The sequence below is a fragment of the Tachysurus vachellii genome, chromosome 9 (genome assembly GCF_030014155.1).
Source record: "Tachysurus vachellii isolate PV-2020 chromosome 9, HZAU_Pvac_v1, whole genome shotgun sequence".
Classification (NCBI taxonomy): domain Eukaryota; kingdom Metazoa; phylum Chordata; class Actinopteri; order Siluriformes; family Bagridae; genus Tachysurus; species Tachysurus vachellii.
The window spans coordinates 3,636,765-3,653,477 of NC_083468.1; the positions used below are offsets into that span (position 1 = coordinate 3,636,765).

The 16,713-nt window shown below is 38.2% G+C and overlaps 1 protein-coding gene across 12 annotated transcripts in view; it reads left to right on the plus strand.

The window, feature by feature from the left end:
• The first annotated feature begins 545 nt into the window (after nucleotides 1-545).
• Nucleotides 546-16,713, plus strand: part of LOC132851833 (ryanodine receptor 1-like) — a 101,109-nt gene continuing 84,941 nt past the window's right edge. For all 12 annotated transcript variants that reach the window (XM_060878865.1, XM_060878868.1, XM_060878871.1 and 9 more), the window contains exon 1: nucleotides 546-860. In XM_060878865.1, the coding sequence (XP_060734848.1) occupies nucleotides 813-860 (48 nt within the window). In that variant the 5' untranslated portion in view covers nucleotides 546-812. The remainder of the gene's footprint in view (nucleotides 861-16,713) is intronic.

The window sequence follows — 16,713 nt, forward strand, 5'->3', positions numbered from 1 at the left end:
CCAAAGGTGGCAGTTTGGCAGTGCTGGGGTTTAAACCCTGACCCTTCGATCAACAACCCAGAGCCTTAACCACTTGAGCCACCATTTGTAATCTATAATCCCAACTTAACCAGTTTCAGTTCGAGGTTTTAACATTACAACAAAGAAAAATTTACAGGGTGTGAAAACTTTAGGCAAAGCCCCGTATACATATTTTAATTTGATTGGAATCTGACTGTCATTTTTGGGACATTGTGATGGATGTTATATTAATATTCAATAGGATTTCACAGTAAACACTGTTTGGGTCTGTTATATAATTGAATTAATGGTTCTTATAAACCTTTAAAAGACACACACACACACACACACACACACACACACACAGACATACACACTCACATGAGCCTTTTATAGGCCACTAGACCCTGAGGGAGGACCAGGTTTAGAGAAAGGGGGTGGCTCAGTTGTTCAAATATGGACAGGCTTTGAGCGAGAGAGAGAGAGAGAGAGAGAGAGTGAGAGAGGGAGAGAGAGAGAGAGAGAGAGAGGGAGAGAGAGAGAGAGAGAGAGAGAGAGAGAGACTCTGAGAGAGACCAGAGAAGAGAATTGGCTGTCACTCTCTCCCACGCCACCGTGAGAGCCACAGGACACATGGTGTCCTCCAACACACCTACACACAGAGCTGAGAGAGAGTGTGTGTGAGAGAGCGGGGAGAGAAAGGTAGATAACGACAGATTCTGTGAAAAGAAAAAAAAAAGAAGAAGAAAAAAAAAACAACGGAAGGATTTTGTGATTTCTCTTGAGGAGCTGCTGCTAACGCTGGGAGTAGGATGGCTGAAGGAGAGGGAGGGGATGAGGAGATCCAGTTCCTGCGAACGGTAAGTGTGGCTTACTTCTTCTGGTGTGTGTGTGTGTGTGTGTGTGTGTGTGTGTGTGTGTGTGTGTATGTGTGTGAAGGGAGCTAGGAAATGCAGGCTAAGTCATATTAGTGTTTGCATTACAGCTATTATTCTCATCCCTACACAAGCTTGTGTGTGTGTGTTTGTGTGTGTGTGTTTATTGAGAAAGTTTTCTCACGATTCCTGAGCTCACGATATGTTCGACATTTAGAAATGTCAGCTTTCACATCTCTGCTGCCCTCATTTTAGCAAGGAACCTTGAGGAACTTTTTTCCTCCTTCCCGAATCTTTAACTTTAACAGTATCCTGTATTTCCTTTTGACTTCGAGGTCTTGCATCCTAAAAGTCACAGCCTCGTGCCATTTGTTCCAGAATCGTCTTCCACTTGAGCGCTTGTGGGGAAAGGCCGGTACATCTGCTAGCATCGTTATCTATTTTTACCCGAGGAAAGGAAAGGAGAGACTTTAAGAGTGAGGGTAGAAGATGGAGCAAGCAATTCAGATGACACAGAGAAGGAGGGGAGGGAGAGAGAGAGGAGGGGGGGTATGAAGGGAGGAGGTGTAGTGGAGGTGGAGGTAGAGGGGAGGCTGGTCTCTACCTCCTCGTCTGTCAGGACTCGGACCAGGACACGTTCGGAGGTCACACACACACACACACACACACACACACACACACACACACACGCACACTGAAATGAATTTGAACAGAGTTTCTGTGCTGCATCTGAGGAGCTGTTAGAGAGTTTAGAGTTTACTGTAAGAATTTATAACTTTAAAAAATGAATTTAACATCAAACAGATGGTGTAAAATATCACCAAGTGCATGAGGAGTGGAAGATGCTAATATGATGACATTCGAGCATTTCCAGGAAAAAATGTGAATCTTCAGAAATTTCTGACTATGAGAAATAAAATAAGTCAATAAATAAATAGATGAATTGAAAACAATAAAAAAGAAAATCTAAAAACTTCATTAGAACTCACAAATAAATATAAAAAGTCAATAAATGAGAAGGAAGTAAATATTAGGCTTTGGCAGTAGAGTTTATTTATCAATAAAAGTCAATAAATTAAACAAAAAGAATACAAAAAAAATCTATAAATATGAAACAAAAAGTACATAAAAACAATAAATATAAAACAAAATGTATATAAAACAAATCAAAAAAATATCAAACAAAAGGAATGTAAAAAACAATACATATGAAACAAAAAGTATATAAAGATTTGATAAATATCAGACAAAAAGTATATAAATAATTGATAAATATTAAACAAGAATTCACACTAGATTAATAAAATTATTATTATTATTATTATTATTATTATTATTTAATTAGAAGCAGTTAAAATTTAAACTATGTTAAGATTTATACATTTATATTAATACAATTATAATAAGGTCAACACAAAGAAGCGTGTGTGTGTTTTATAAAAAGACGATCATGCACTAGATTCTTTATAGCATCAGACTGAATGTAAACAAACTGGACTAGAAAATAAGTCGCCGGTCTTCGTGTTCTCTGTGACAGATGATAGAGGATTTGGCTAATTGTTTATTGTCTGCCAAAGTAATTATCTTTGCAAATGCGTGTCTGGATTGTTTGATCCGTCGGATAAACTTCGGCCATAAATAATACCGAACACAAACAGGTGTAAATCCATTCAGAATATCAACACCACACATCATGTGATGAACAGAAACACTGACGTATCCTCTGTTAGCGTGGTGATGAAGACTGGCAAAGCTTCAGTGATGCTCCTGTGTGTGTGTGTGTGTGTGTGTGTCCTTGCTATGACAGTTCATTTTGTAGCCCACTTTCAAACTGTCAGCGTAATGAATATTTGGACGGCTGTATGACTTTCTGAGCACAAGATCCAGAGCTGTGATCCACTTCATAAATGCTGGAAGTGTGTGACTTCTAACAAGCAGACTTTTTTTAGCACAGTGACGTAAACGAGGTTGGATTAAAGCCCCGTCCTAAATCGCACGCTTTTGCATTATTCCTTGCCAGTGTTTAGTATGAATAGCGTTCACAAGAAGAATCCTGAAAAAGTCACTTCATTTCACTTCATGCTTTGCATATTTAGTGGAAAAGGGGGCGGAGCTACCAGGATGAGAACATTTTTAAGATGGCCGACGACACCGTCGTCGGACAAGAAACCTTACGCCGTCACGGCTCCTGCTGCTGTGGCTTCCACCCAGAATGCATGAGCGCGTTGCATTTAGTGACGTGCTGAGATTGTTATTTAGCCTTTAATATTTTCTTATCCTGCTCCTGCAATTCCTGTAGGTTTTCTGGACTCACCTACTGAACACACACTCCCTCTACCAGACATTTGCGGAATTTGCTTTTGCATCCATTTTTATTTTGATTTTTTATATCTATATCCTTTCTTCCCATTCCTATATGTATATATTTAAATTCAATTATATTACTATACATTATAATATATCATAACAAAAAAGTTCTTAAAGCTTCTGAAGCAGCATCGTAGCTTAGTTTCATGTCGTTTGCCGTCGAATGTTTATAAAAAAAAAAGTTTGTTTTCCATTCGAGACGATACGACCAGTGCTCAGTGTAAGTGTTTAGTGTGTAATGTGTAGTGTGTCATATGGGATGCAGCTCGTGTGTTGAGAGAGAAGAATTGATCATGGCATTGCATGAGACTTCCTGTAACCTGATAACGGAGCAGCATTAATAATTATTGTTAAACTAGAACTTTAAAGAGGATATCTCTCTCTTTTGGTATGCTTGTCCTTTAAAAATAGGCTACGTTCTTCTAAAAATAACAAACCCTAGTTAAAAGGGTTTTTATTAAATCATGTTGATCATCATCATCATCATCATCATCATCAGTGATTGGTTAACTATTTTGGATTTCCACATGAGGGACACGGTCATGATGATCACCCCTAATAACGGCGCTGGACAGAGTTCGGGGGTGTCCGGGCTCGGGGTTATAACAGACGCTTCTTTTTATAGTTTTGTCACTATAAGCGCCTGACACTCAGGGGGAGGAGAGCAAGAAAGCCTGTGTCCTACTTCTTCGTCTCTAGAATCTTTCGGGAGGGTTCTGCACGTGTGTGTGTGTGTGTGTGTGGATTGTAATGGTCTATTGAATTACACTTACTGCACAGCACAGAGAGCCGAAAGGAGCTCGGAGATGAAAAGTAGAAGTTTCATTGGTTTGTTTTAAAGAGTGTTCAGTTAATTCACATCCTCTGGAAAAAATGTGCAACCGAAGCTTAGAGATTTGTAGAAAATGTCCAGCTAGTAGTATCCAAGAGTGGTTTATTCATATGCTTGGTAGTTAAATGAAAGTTAAAATATTAACATTTAATAATAATAATAATGAGGATGAGGTTCCTTTCGGAGTCTGGTTCCTCTCAAGGTTTCTTCATCATATCATCTCAGGGAGTTTGTCCTCACCACAGTCACTCACTCACTCACACTCATTTTCTACCACTTATCCGAACTGTACTCGGGTCACGGGAAGCCTGTGCCTATCTCAGGCGTCATCGGGCATCAAGGCAGGATACACCCTGGACGGAGTGCCAACCCATCGCAGGGCACACACACACACACACTCTCATTCACTCACGCAATCACACACTATGGACAATTTTCCAGAGATGCCAATCAACCTACCATGCATGTCTTTGGACCGGGGGAGGAAACCGGAGTACCCGGAGGAAACCCCCGAGGCACGGGGAGAACACGCAAACTCCACACACACAAGGCGGAGGCGGGAATCGAACCCCCAACCATGGAGGTGTGAGGCGAACATGCTAACCACTAAGCCACCGTGCCCCCTCACCACAGTCACCTCAGGCTTAAATACAGATTAATAGCAAATTAATAGTAACTTCTGTTTCTATACTCCTGTAAAGCTGCTTTGGGACAATGTGCATTGTTGTAAGCACTTTACAAATAAACTGAATTGAATTGAAATGATTATTATCATTAATGTATAAATATTATTAATGTTATAATTAAACATGATAAAAGTTTATAAAAGTTATTTATGAAAGTTCCCATGAGTCCCATGAGTCACCGTGTGACCAGGGGTTGGGTGTCAGGATCGATTAAGTAAGTTCAGAGGAAGCGATCAGACTAGGAACTCAGAACACTGGAGAGAGAGAGAGAGAGAGAGAGAGAGAGAGAGAGAGAGAGAGAGAGGCGGGGCAGAGACAGAAAGAGTGAGTGAGAGAGTGAGCTAGAGAGAGAGAAAGAAAGATAAGTAAGAGAGATAAGAAAGATGGACAGTAAGATAGATAGAGATAGAGAGAGAGACATAAAGAGATAGGAAGGGAAAGTACAAGCACCTGTTTCACTGCTGTTTATCCTGTCTGTCACGATCAGCTCTATAACAATAAACAGGAGCTTCTCAGCTGTTACTGGACATGTCTTTAAATCACACTCCTTTAACATGCTCATATCAGAGTGTAATTTAATCTCGTTAGCGGCGGATGATGTACGACGTGACAATCTGCTACAGCTGTGTGTGAGCGGCAGTTTAAGCAAAATTATTACTGACAATCTCAAAATATTCACCTCAGCTCATGTGTTTTTTTTTTAAGGAGTTGTCTGTTTGCTGTTGAAAATGTCAAAATTCAAAACTGAATGTTCTTTTCTAAATTCAATTAAAATGAAAAAGTCCTAAACTTAAATGATCAAGTTAAAAACACCAGGGAACATGGGAGAACTAGTATGCTAATAACCTATTATTGTGTTGCAACCTAGCCACAAAATGCTAATCGCTAGCAGCAGCAATACAAACCGGCGTGATGAATTCTGACTGTTTCCTAGGATATATTATTTAGCTATTTTCCTCAGACTGTTTTTCAGCTTTTCATCTAATAAACGATGAACTCATCATCGCCTCGGCTTGATAATTTCGAGACTCCGTTCCTAAATGTGTCTCTTTTACTGCAGACTGGCAGTTTGCTGCAGAGAAATTCCTATTTTTTAGATTTCAGAATAAAAGCTATGCAGATGTTTCTGCCTACAGAAACACTTTCTCCTGTCACAGTCACTGCAGAGAGGAACTTCAGCTCCAGACATTCTTCAGAAAACAGAAGTTTTAATAATTGCTTTAATTATTGAGGGTTATAGAGATGTTGTTATCAGGTTACTGAAATTCAGTGTTTCTACCATTCCATGCTGCTAGCAGACAGACTTTAAATTGAACTTAATTCATATAATAATTACTGAAACTACTGGTACTGTGTCTACTATTAATATTGTTAATGTTACTGTTATTAGTACTGTTACTGGGGGAAGTCGTGGCCTAATGGTTAGAGAGTCTGACTCCTAACCCTATGGTTGTGGGTTCGAGTCTCGGGCCGGCCACGACTGAGGTTCCCTTGAGCAAGGCACCGAACCCCCAACTGCTCCCCGGGCGCCGCAGTATAAATGGCTGCCCACTGCTCTGGGTGTGTTCACGGTGTGTGTGTGTTCACTGCTGTGTGTGTGCACGCTGGATGAGTTAAACGCAGAGAACAAATTCTGAGCATGGGTCACCGTACTTAGCTGTACAGTATGTCACTTTCACTTCACATTACTGATAATGATACTGTTAATATTATTAATACTGCTACTACTACAACTGATACTACTGTTATTACCACTGCTACTGATACTGATACTGCTACTACTACTACTGATACTACTGTTATTACCACTGCTACTGATACTGTTACTACTGTTATTACCACTGCTACTGTTATTACCACTGCTACTGTTATTACCACTGCTATTGCTACTGACACTGTTACTACTGATACTGTTGCTACTACTACTGATACTACTGTTATTACCACTGCTACTGATACTGATACTGTTGCTACTACTACTGATACTACTGTTATTACCACTGCTACTGATACTGATACTGTTGCTACTACTACTGATACTACTGTTATTACCACTGCTACTGATACTGTTACTACTGTTATTACCACTGCTACTGTTATTACCACTGCTATTGCTACTGACACTGTTACTACTGATACTGTTGCTACTACTACTGATACTACTGTTATTACCACTGCTACTGATACTGATACTGTTGCTACTACTACTGATACTACTGTTATTACCACTGCTACTGATACTGTTACTACTGTTATTACCACTGCTACTGTTATTACCACTGCTATTGCTACTGACACTGTTACTACTGATACTGTTGCTACTACTACTGATACTACTGTTATTACCACTGCTACTGATACTGTTTCTACTACTACTGATACTACTGTTATTACCACTGCTACTGATACTGATACTGCTACTACTACTACTGATACTACTGTTATTACCACTGCTACTGATACTGTTACTACTGTTATTACCACTGCTACTGCTATTACCACTGCTATTGCTACTGACACTGTTACTACTGATACTGTTGCTACTACTACTGATACTACTGTTATTACCACTGCTACTGATACTGTTACTACTGTTATTACCACTGCTACTGCTATTACCACTGCTACTAATGTTATTACCGCTGTTGTTAGTACTACTACTACTACTACGGATACTACTATTGATACTGCTATTACTACTGCTAATGTTACCACTGATACTGTTGCTACTGCTACTGCTATTACCCCTGCTACTACTGCTGCTACTGCTATTGTTATTACCACTGCTAAGGCTATTACAGTACTTCTGCTGCTACTGTTATTGATCAAAAGGTCATAGGTTCGTATATTAGGTCCACCAAGCTGCCACTGCTGGGCCCCTGAGCAAGGCCCTTAAACCTCAATTGCTCAGGTGTATGAATTGAAATAAAAATGTAAGACACACTGGATAAGGTTGTCTGCTAAATGCCGTAAACATAATGTAATGTAATGTTATTACCATTGCTACTGCTATTACTACTGCTGCTACTGTTATTACCACTGTTACTATGGTTATTACCACTGCTATTACAGCTGCTGCTACTGCTACTGTTACTAATACTGATACTTCTGCTACTACTGCTGCTATAACTGATACTGTTAATAATAATAGAAGTACTGCTACTGCTGCTGTTCGTGCTAAAATTAATATTATTGAGCAATTTAGGGTTTATTATGACATTGGTTTCAATAGCATTTTAAAAAAAAGTATAATGAGTATGCAGATTAAAATAAAATAATAAATAAGATACTAACATACTTATCAAAATAAATAAACTTTAAAAAAATACTTTGTTCTCCAAGGAACATAAGAAAACGTGAGCTAAGGCAATCTCAAACGTTAGCTAGCATGCTGATAACTTAATATTCTGTTACAACCTAGCCACAAAATGCTAAATACTAGCATTCATGATACACACCAGTATGATGACCACAGCGTGTGTGTAGCAGCAGATAGATTACAGTAATGGTGTTAGGTTTTATTCTCACCGTCACATCTGTTCATGTAGATCAAACTCTGGAAGCCATCTGATGCTCAAAGTCACCTTAAGACTTTACAGATATATGATTGTAGACTGAAGGAGCGATGTTTGGAAAACAGAACGAGTGGGAAAAAGGAGAGATTTTTCTGCTGGATTGAAGACAGTAGAAGTCAGTCGTATGAAGTGAAAGAAGAGCTTAAGTAAATGAACCTGATCTGAAACAACATTTGATGAGATTTGTGTGTTAATGATATACACAAACGAGCAGGCAGACAGACAGACAGAAAGACAGACAGATAGACAGATAGATAGATAGATAGATAGATAGATAGATAGATAGATAGATAGATAGATAGATAGATAGATAGATAGATATACAAACTAATTCATTATATAGTAAATACATAGATAGACATACAGACAGATAGACAGATGGATAGACAGACAGATAGACAGACAGACAGACAGACAGACAGACAGACAGACAGACAGACAGATAGATAGATAGATAGATAGATAGATAGATAGATGTTAAATATATAAATAGTTTAGCAACTATATATTTATCTAAAAAACTTGAATGTTCTCTCAGATCAATAAAGCATTAATCTATCTCTCTGTCTGTCTGTCTGTCTGTAAATCTATCTATCTATTCAGTAAATAATGAATTAGTTTGTATATCTATCTATCTATCTATCTATCTATCTATCTATCTATCTATCTATCTATCTATCTAACATCTATCTATCTATCTATCTATCTAGCTATCTATCTATCTATCTGTCTATCTATCTGTCTGTCTGTCTGTCTGTCTGTCTGTCTGTCTGTCTATCTATCTATCTAGCTAGCTAGATAGATAGCCACAGATGCTCATTTCTGTTTATTACATGTAAATAAGCTCTTTTTTAAATGGTAATAAAGTGTATATTAATGTGAATAGCACTTTTTTTTGTATTTATTTATTTTTACAATTTATTTAATCTATCCTTAGTAACTGCTTTGTCTGGGTTAAAGTGCTTCAAATTAGGCTATTTATTTTTTTTTTTATATTTTCTAAAATAGTACATTTATGAATACATAAATGTATTTAAACATCTTTGCAGATACAAATAAAAATGAACTGTTTATGTAGGATTTAAAACAGTCCTACACACCAGTTATGAGCTGGGCTAGGAGACGTAGCTGACGGCGAGGAAGTCCCAGATAAAGATACGTAACACGTGTGATATCTGATATCGTTATTAGTTCCAGTTAAATTTGTGCATACAGTTTTAACGTTTGCTCATTAGGCATTTGTAATTGTGTATACGTGTGCTGTGTGTCTGCGTTGTGCTCGTCGTTGGTTAGTGAGTGTAGTAGAAGAAGTTTGAGCTAGTGTGAGCGAGTCTCCGAACTATCTGCCAGTCAGCAGTGCAGGGGAATGTGAGAGTGACAGGTGCAGTCACCGAAATAGAGTCGAGGAGAGAGAGAGAGAGAGAGAGAGAGAGAGAGAGAGAGAGAGAGAGAGCAGAAGGAGGAGGTGAAGGAGGAGGTGAAGGAGATGTAAAGAAACAAATTTAAACTGAGAAAATTACAATTACATTCATGTTTCATCTTGTTGTCTGGAAGTGTGTTCGAAGTCAGATTCATGTTTCATCTGAGCAACGACAAAAAAGCTTTTTCCTGTCAGATGGGGATTGAGAGTTCAGGCCATAAGTCTAGAGCCTATTTTCTCGCTTTCACTTTGCTCAGCACATACAGATTAATCCTCTATTTTCTTTCTCTTGCTCACACACATTCTAGACTGTTTCTGACTCACTACATCAGCATCTCATGGAAGTTCCTGCTCCTGTAATCTGCTTTAATTCTGTAATCACTTTAATGGTGGTAGTTTAGTAAAGTGGACTGTTTTCAAATCATTCAGTTTAGATACTGTACAAGCACATATGCAAAACTCTTAAAAAAGTTTTCTCAGGGTTCTTTATAAAACCCTTTGCTTCTGTAGAACCATTTTCTTCAGAGAAACCTTCAGAGAGCGATGCATTTTTATATTAAAGCGGTTCTATAACTATAAAGAACTTGTAAGGTGAACGCTAAGGTGCCGTTACTTTTGGGAGTTTTATCTGGATTTAAATAACGCCGAGAGATTATGAATGACGTATTCTAGAATTTAACAAATTGTTCATTCGAGATTTAGTAGTCGTAGGAAGCACTTTAATACGAGGGAGAAGTTTCTCTCTGAGCAGTGTTATAGTCTGTAGACTGTAGAAAGGACATTATTTATAATCACACTCTCTGGTGTCACCTAAATGAGGTTGAGGATGAGGTTCCCTTTTGAGTCGGGTTCCTCTCATGGTTTAAGAAGAATCTCTTCAAAGAACCTTTTTAGAATGGTTCTATACATAGAACCATGTTGGGTTTCCATGTACGAAGCAAGGGATGAAAACATTTTAGGTTCCTTTTAACAACGTCGTCGTCTTTACATGACCGTCGTCGTTACCATGCTGCTGTACTGCATCTGTAGTTAGCACATAATTAAACCCAAAACACTCCTATTATACTTTGAGAGATTGCACCATGTGTGGTTACTATGGCAACTATACATAATATATATATATGTATATATTATTCCGATCAGGAATCACATTATGAGCAGTGACAGGTAAAGTGAATAATACTGATTATCTCTTCATCACGCCACCTGTTAGTAGGTTGGATATATTAGGCAGCAAGTGATCATTTTGTCCTCAGAGTTAATGTGTTAGCAGCAGGAAAAATGTGCAAGCGTAAGGATTGACAAGGGCCAAATTGTGATGGCTAGACGTCTGGGTCAGGGCAACCACAGCACACCTTCAGGGTCTTGACGGACCAAGGGATACCAACACAATATTAGCATAATGGTGGTCATAATGTTATGCCTGATCGGTGTATTAAGCCTTCAACACTTCTGCAGCGTTTTAAGGTAACTATGTGTTTATGATCCGATCCATTACGGTCTGATCGATCCGAAGGTGTTGATTAATTGTACAGAACAGCAGCTCTGACACCACAGGTTAATATTAATGTGCTACTTGATTTCTATAGTAACAAGTCTCCAGCATCCACATTTATAAAGAATGTGGCTCGTACTGTATACTGTAAGTTAAATTACACAGTAAATTCTGGCCTTTGGAATAAAACTCTGTGTGACCATTGAATGTACTGTAGCGTTAAAGTGAAATCAACACTCTTTTGGGGGTTGATAATTTAGCTCTTTCAGCAGTTACAACTAAACTACTGTGGAGTTAAAATTCTACTAACATATAGAGTCAATTTTAACTCCTATCTAGAGTTTATTTAAATAACAGCTGAAAATAATTACAAAAAACAAAAAAAACATAAATACATTTACAGTATCTGGTAGACGACCTCATGCAGAGTGACTTTAAGGGCCTTGCTCAGGGGCCCAAGTGAGGCAGCTTGGTGGACCTGGGTGAACTCACAACCTTCTGATTAGCACCTTAAGGACCGAGCTTCTACTTTAAACAAGATCATTATTCTCAGAAAATCCCTTACAGCATAAAAATAGTATAATAAAGTAAAATGTCACTTCCTCACATTAAAGTCCAAGTTAATGCAGCTGGACGCAGGAAATATGTAGACAAACAACACCAGGGGAAGTTAGAAGAAGGTTTTTCTCTGGTGTATTAGAACAACCCCACAAGTTTGACTGCATGTCTGATACATTTCTAACGATCATCTTGATGCCATTACGTTTTATTATGATGCTTGAACAGTGGTGTTGATTCCTTACAGATTATAAGGCGTGTTATACGAATTAGTATTCATAACAAACACACCAGACAAGCTTCTTTTTACCCCGTCGGTATACTGTGGATCATTTCCTGAGGTCTGGTAATATCCTGGTTGTTTTGGAGTTACAGGGCTGTGTAGGATTGGTTAAAATGTTTGGCATTTCCTTGCTGTCTAATTGCTCATCGTTGGCATTGTGAGTGTATGCGTTTGGAATCTTGTTGTGATGTAGAGGGTAATAAACCTTCCTGCCCTCATAAATACCACCTCTGTATGCCATCCACACATAGAGGAAGTAATGTTTTGTTAAGGGCACACGTGTCACCCGCCTAAGTGCGGCGCGGTTTATCAGATCGGATTAATCCGAAGGATAAAAAAGCATTTTAAAAAGGTCATCCTTTCAAACACACCTCTCATCCTGTATCAGTTTCTGTCTGCACCATTATGCTTTTCTCTTTCCCCTCGGTGTGTGTAATGTCCTCTGCTCATCCACCCACCTCCTCATCCACCATCTTTCCATCAATCTCTCTTGAGCTGGACATTTGGCATGAGAAGTCCTAAATCAGCAGTTTGGCAAAGGGGGAAATCCTTGAATTTGTCTCAGTACAGAGTTGAAGTCACTACTGTTGGTGTGTTTGTGTACAGCGTTGGAAAGGAAGCCGTGTTATGTACAGTATATACAGACATTATTGATAATAACGCTCTCCGGGCTTTATAATAATTTATAAAAATAATTGAATGCCCTCCAGTGTCACCCAAGTTAGGATGAGGTTCACTTTTGAGTCTGGTTCCTCTCAAGGTTTCTTCCTTTTCTATCTAAGGGAGTTTTTCCTCACCGCAGTCACCTCAGTCACCTCAGGCTTGTTCATTGGGTATAAATACAAACACATTTAAATATAAGTCTAATATTAATTTTACATTTTTTGTAATTTATTTCTTATAATCTGTAAAACTGCTTTGAGACAATGTTCATTGTTAAAAGTGGCATAGAAATAAAATAAGATTGAATTGGATAGCTTTTCCATTTCTTCCTGTATCGACTCATTTTGCTTTCTGTTTATTTGATCTCTTAAGCTGTTCTGCTAGGATCCATATTTTGGAGACACATGACAAAATTATTCAAGAGCTTGGTGATGAAAATGAAATGAACAAATCACAGCTTCCTTCTTATCTTTTTGAGATGTATCTTATCTTTTTGTACATTTTCAGCATTTGGCAGACACCTATATCCAGAGCGACTTACATTTTTTATACAACTGTAGAAATGAGGCTTAAGGGCCTTGCATAGGGGCCCAGCAGTGGCAGCTTGGTGGACCTGGGATTTGAGGAGCCCAACAAGCTACCACATCACCTAAGAGAGTCTCGAATCCAGAGAGTTTAAGACTGTAGCTTTTGTTAGGTCTCTTTGATGCCACCCACTCGTAGCTGTCCATAGGAGGTCTCTTTAGACTCTAACATGATGGCCACATGCACCCACTGAGATCACAACACATTGCTTGACTCCCACTACAGAGTTTGGACTTTGTTGCCACTCTGGTGAATCACTGAGGGCTTTAAATCCAAAAGCACACTCACTCTTAACCTGCTCGGTGTAAAGTCCCTCGGTGTAAATAGTGAGTGGGTGCAGATGAGTCTAAAAGAACAACCTGTGTGCGACTGCTGTCCTTAAAAATACGAACACATAACGGACATTAAATAATATACACGCATTTAAACTTGACTCAGTTATCTGAGCTTTGTTTTCTATAGAAATACTGAGCACATGGTTTACAATTTCATGTTTGATTCTAATTGTAATGCAAAAATGAGTAATTTCATTGCTCTAATAATAGAATAATGTGCCATGATTCTTATCCATTTCAAATAACATTTATTGATCAGGATCGTCTGTGAATTAAGACCAGAAATTCTGACACTGGAGAATTTATTTTTATTTTTAGAATTTAAAGAATTAATTAATATGACCCATATTTTTATATTTTTATTTACTTTTCACTATAAGTAACGGTCGTAAAACACATTTCACTACATCGTACCGTGTGTGTTTAGGCAGGCCCTAAAAGACCTCTGGAAACACGCCCACTTTACGTTGCGGTAACGAAACCCCTGGAATTTAGTGAATGCTTACATGTATGTATGTTTGTAAATAAAATTTTAATTTAATTTTGAACCCTTCTATAAATGTTAACTAAACGTCTTCACGAAATCAGCAATATAATCAACAATTATAACGAACTATTTAAAAACAAAATTTTCCTGTATTCACATCAATCATTTATCGCATCTATTTAATTAACGTAATTAACAAACTGACAGTTTCCATGAAGTCGTTTTTTTATTTATTTTTTAACTCATCTTTATTTCTGTACTTCTTTTACCAAGTGTCTAAAGTGTCATATGACTCGAATCCTGTCCTAATTATGGCTTGTCTGTAATCGTACCCCAACTATAGCTGACTATTCTCTAATCCTCATTGAGCCTGTATTTGGTTCTGCACAAACAAACATTCTTCTTTTCCTGTATTTTTATGTTCAGCTGAATCTGAGTGAGCTGTGAAGCCACATGGTTGTGTGTGGAGAATAATGTACAGCGCTCCAAATCCCCTCATGGCTCTAGGGTTGTGTGTACTGTATGGCCATGGGTTAAGCCTGTGAGTTTTGGATCGCAGCTTTACACATGGATGTCTCAGGCATCGGGATGGAAGCTGCTGACATGCTCGTTTGCAGACCGGTTTCCTTTCATCAAAAGTAATCGTTGAATTTTTCTGTATTTTCTTTTCTTCCACGTAGATATCGATAGTCCAGAAACGTCGATCTTCCATGGGGTTCGATCCCCAAAGCGTGCTCTGAATGCTCTCGGCGTTCGTCTGCTCATCAGCTAAAACACTTGAGACGAAATACAGATTGTCTGTTCTCATCTTGTGGCTCTGTTTAAGCAAAACTCTATTAACTGTGAGGAAAATTTTACCTTCAAATATTCACCCCACACTCATTACATCTGTATCACAGTGTTCTATCAATCAGAACAGCATGTGAATCAAAGTATTGTATGTCTTTGAAAATAGAAGAATTTAAATTTGAAACTTTGGTCATGCTATGTGAGTATGGACAAATGTGAGTACAAAGTGGTATAAAGTTGTAGAAAACATAAAAAAACCAACAAAAGAATAATAATTAAAAAAATGTTATGTCACTGTTGCTTATGTAATTAAGTGGGTTTAGTATTAGTAATACACACACACACACACACACACACACACACACACACACACACACTGGTTCAATGCTGGAACAGTTAGTAATACACACACACATTAGTAATACACACACAAACACACACACACACACACACACACACACACACACGCACACACTGGTTCAATGCTGGAACAGTTAGTAATACACACACACATTAGTAATACACACATGTGCACACACACAAACACACACACACGCACACACTGGTTCAATGCTGGAACAGTTAGTAATACACACATTAGTAATACACACACACACCCACTGGTTCAATGCTGGAACAGTTAGTAATACACACACATTAGTAATACACACGCGCACACACACACACACACACACACACACACACACACACTGGTTCAATGCTGGAACAGTTAGTAATACACACACACACACATTAGTAATACACACACGTGCACACACACGTGCACACACACACACACACACACACACGCACACACTGGTTCAATGCTGGAACAGTTAGTAATACACACACACACACACATTAGTAATACACACACACGTGCACACACACAAACACACACACGCGCACACTGGTTCAAAGCTGGAACAGTTAGTAATACACACATTAGTAATACACACACACACTAGTTCAATGCTGGAACAGTTAGTAATACACACACATTAGTAATACACACGCGCACACACACACACACACACACACACACACACACACACACACTGGTTCAATGCTGGAACAGTTAGTATTACACACACATTAGTAACACAAACACACACTGGTTCAATGCTGGAACAGTTAGTAATACACACACACATTAGTAATACACACACGTGCACACACACGTGCACACACACACACACTGGTTCAATGCTGGAACAGTTAGTAATACACACACACATTAGTAATACACACACACACACACACACACACACACACACACTGGTTCAATGCTGGAACAGTTAGTAATACACAGAAATTAGTAATACACACACACACACACACACACAAACACACACTGGTTCAAATTTGGAACAGTTAAAAAAAAGAAAAAAAAACTGAACAGCTTAATTTTTAACTCATTCTGGAAAATTATATTTAAAAGCAAAAATGTTTTTTTTTTTTGGTTGTTTTTTTTTTGTTTTTTTTTTTATTCGAATGTAACCAAGTTTCTACGTGTTTCTTCATCAGGATGGCAGTGTAAACAGTTCCATCCCCTCCTTTGTACCTAAAAGCCTTGGGAGGACTTCTTCTCTAATTGTGTACATACTTTAGGTAACTTTAATTTGTCTCTATTTTCAGAAACATTCACAGTTTATATTAAAGTTAATGCTTCTGATGCTTCGCTGCAGCCATTTTGTAAATAATTTCCATGTCGTTCTGGTATTTATTTGCGGCCAAAAAAATCATTAAATAGACTTTCGGGA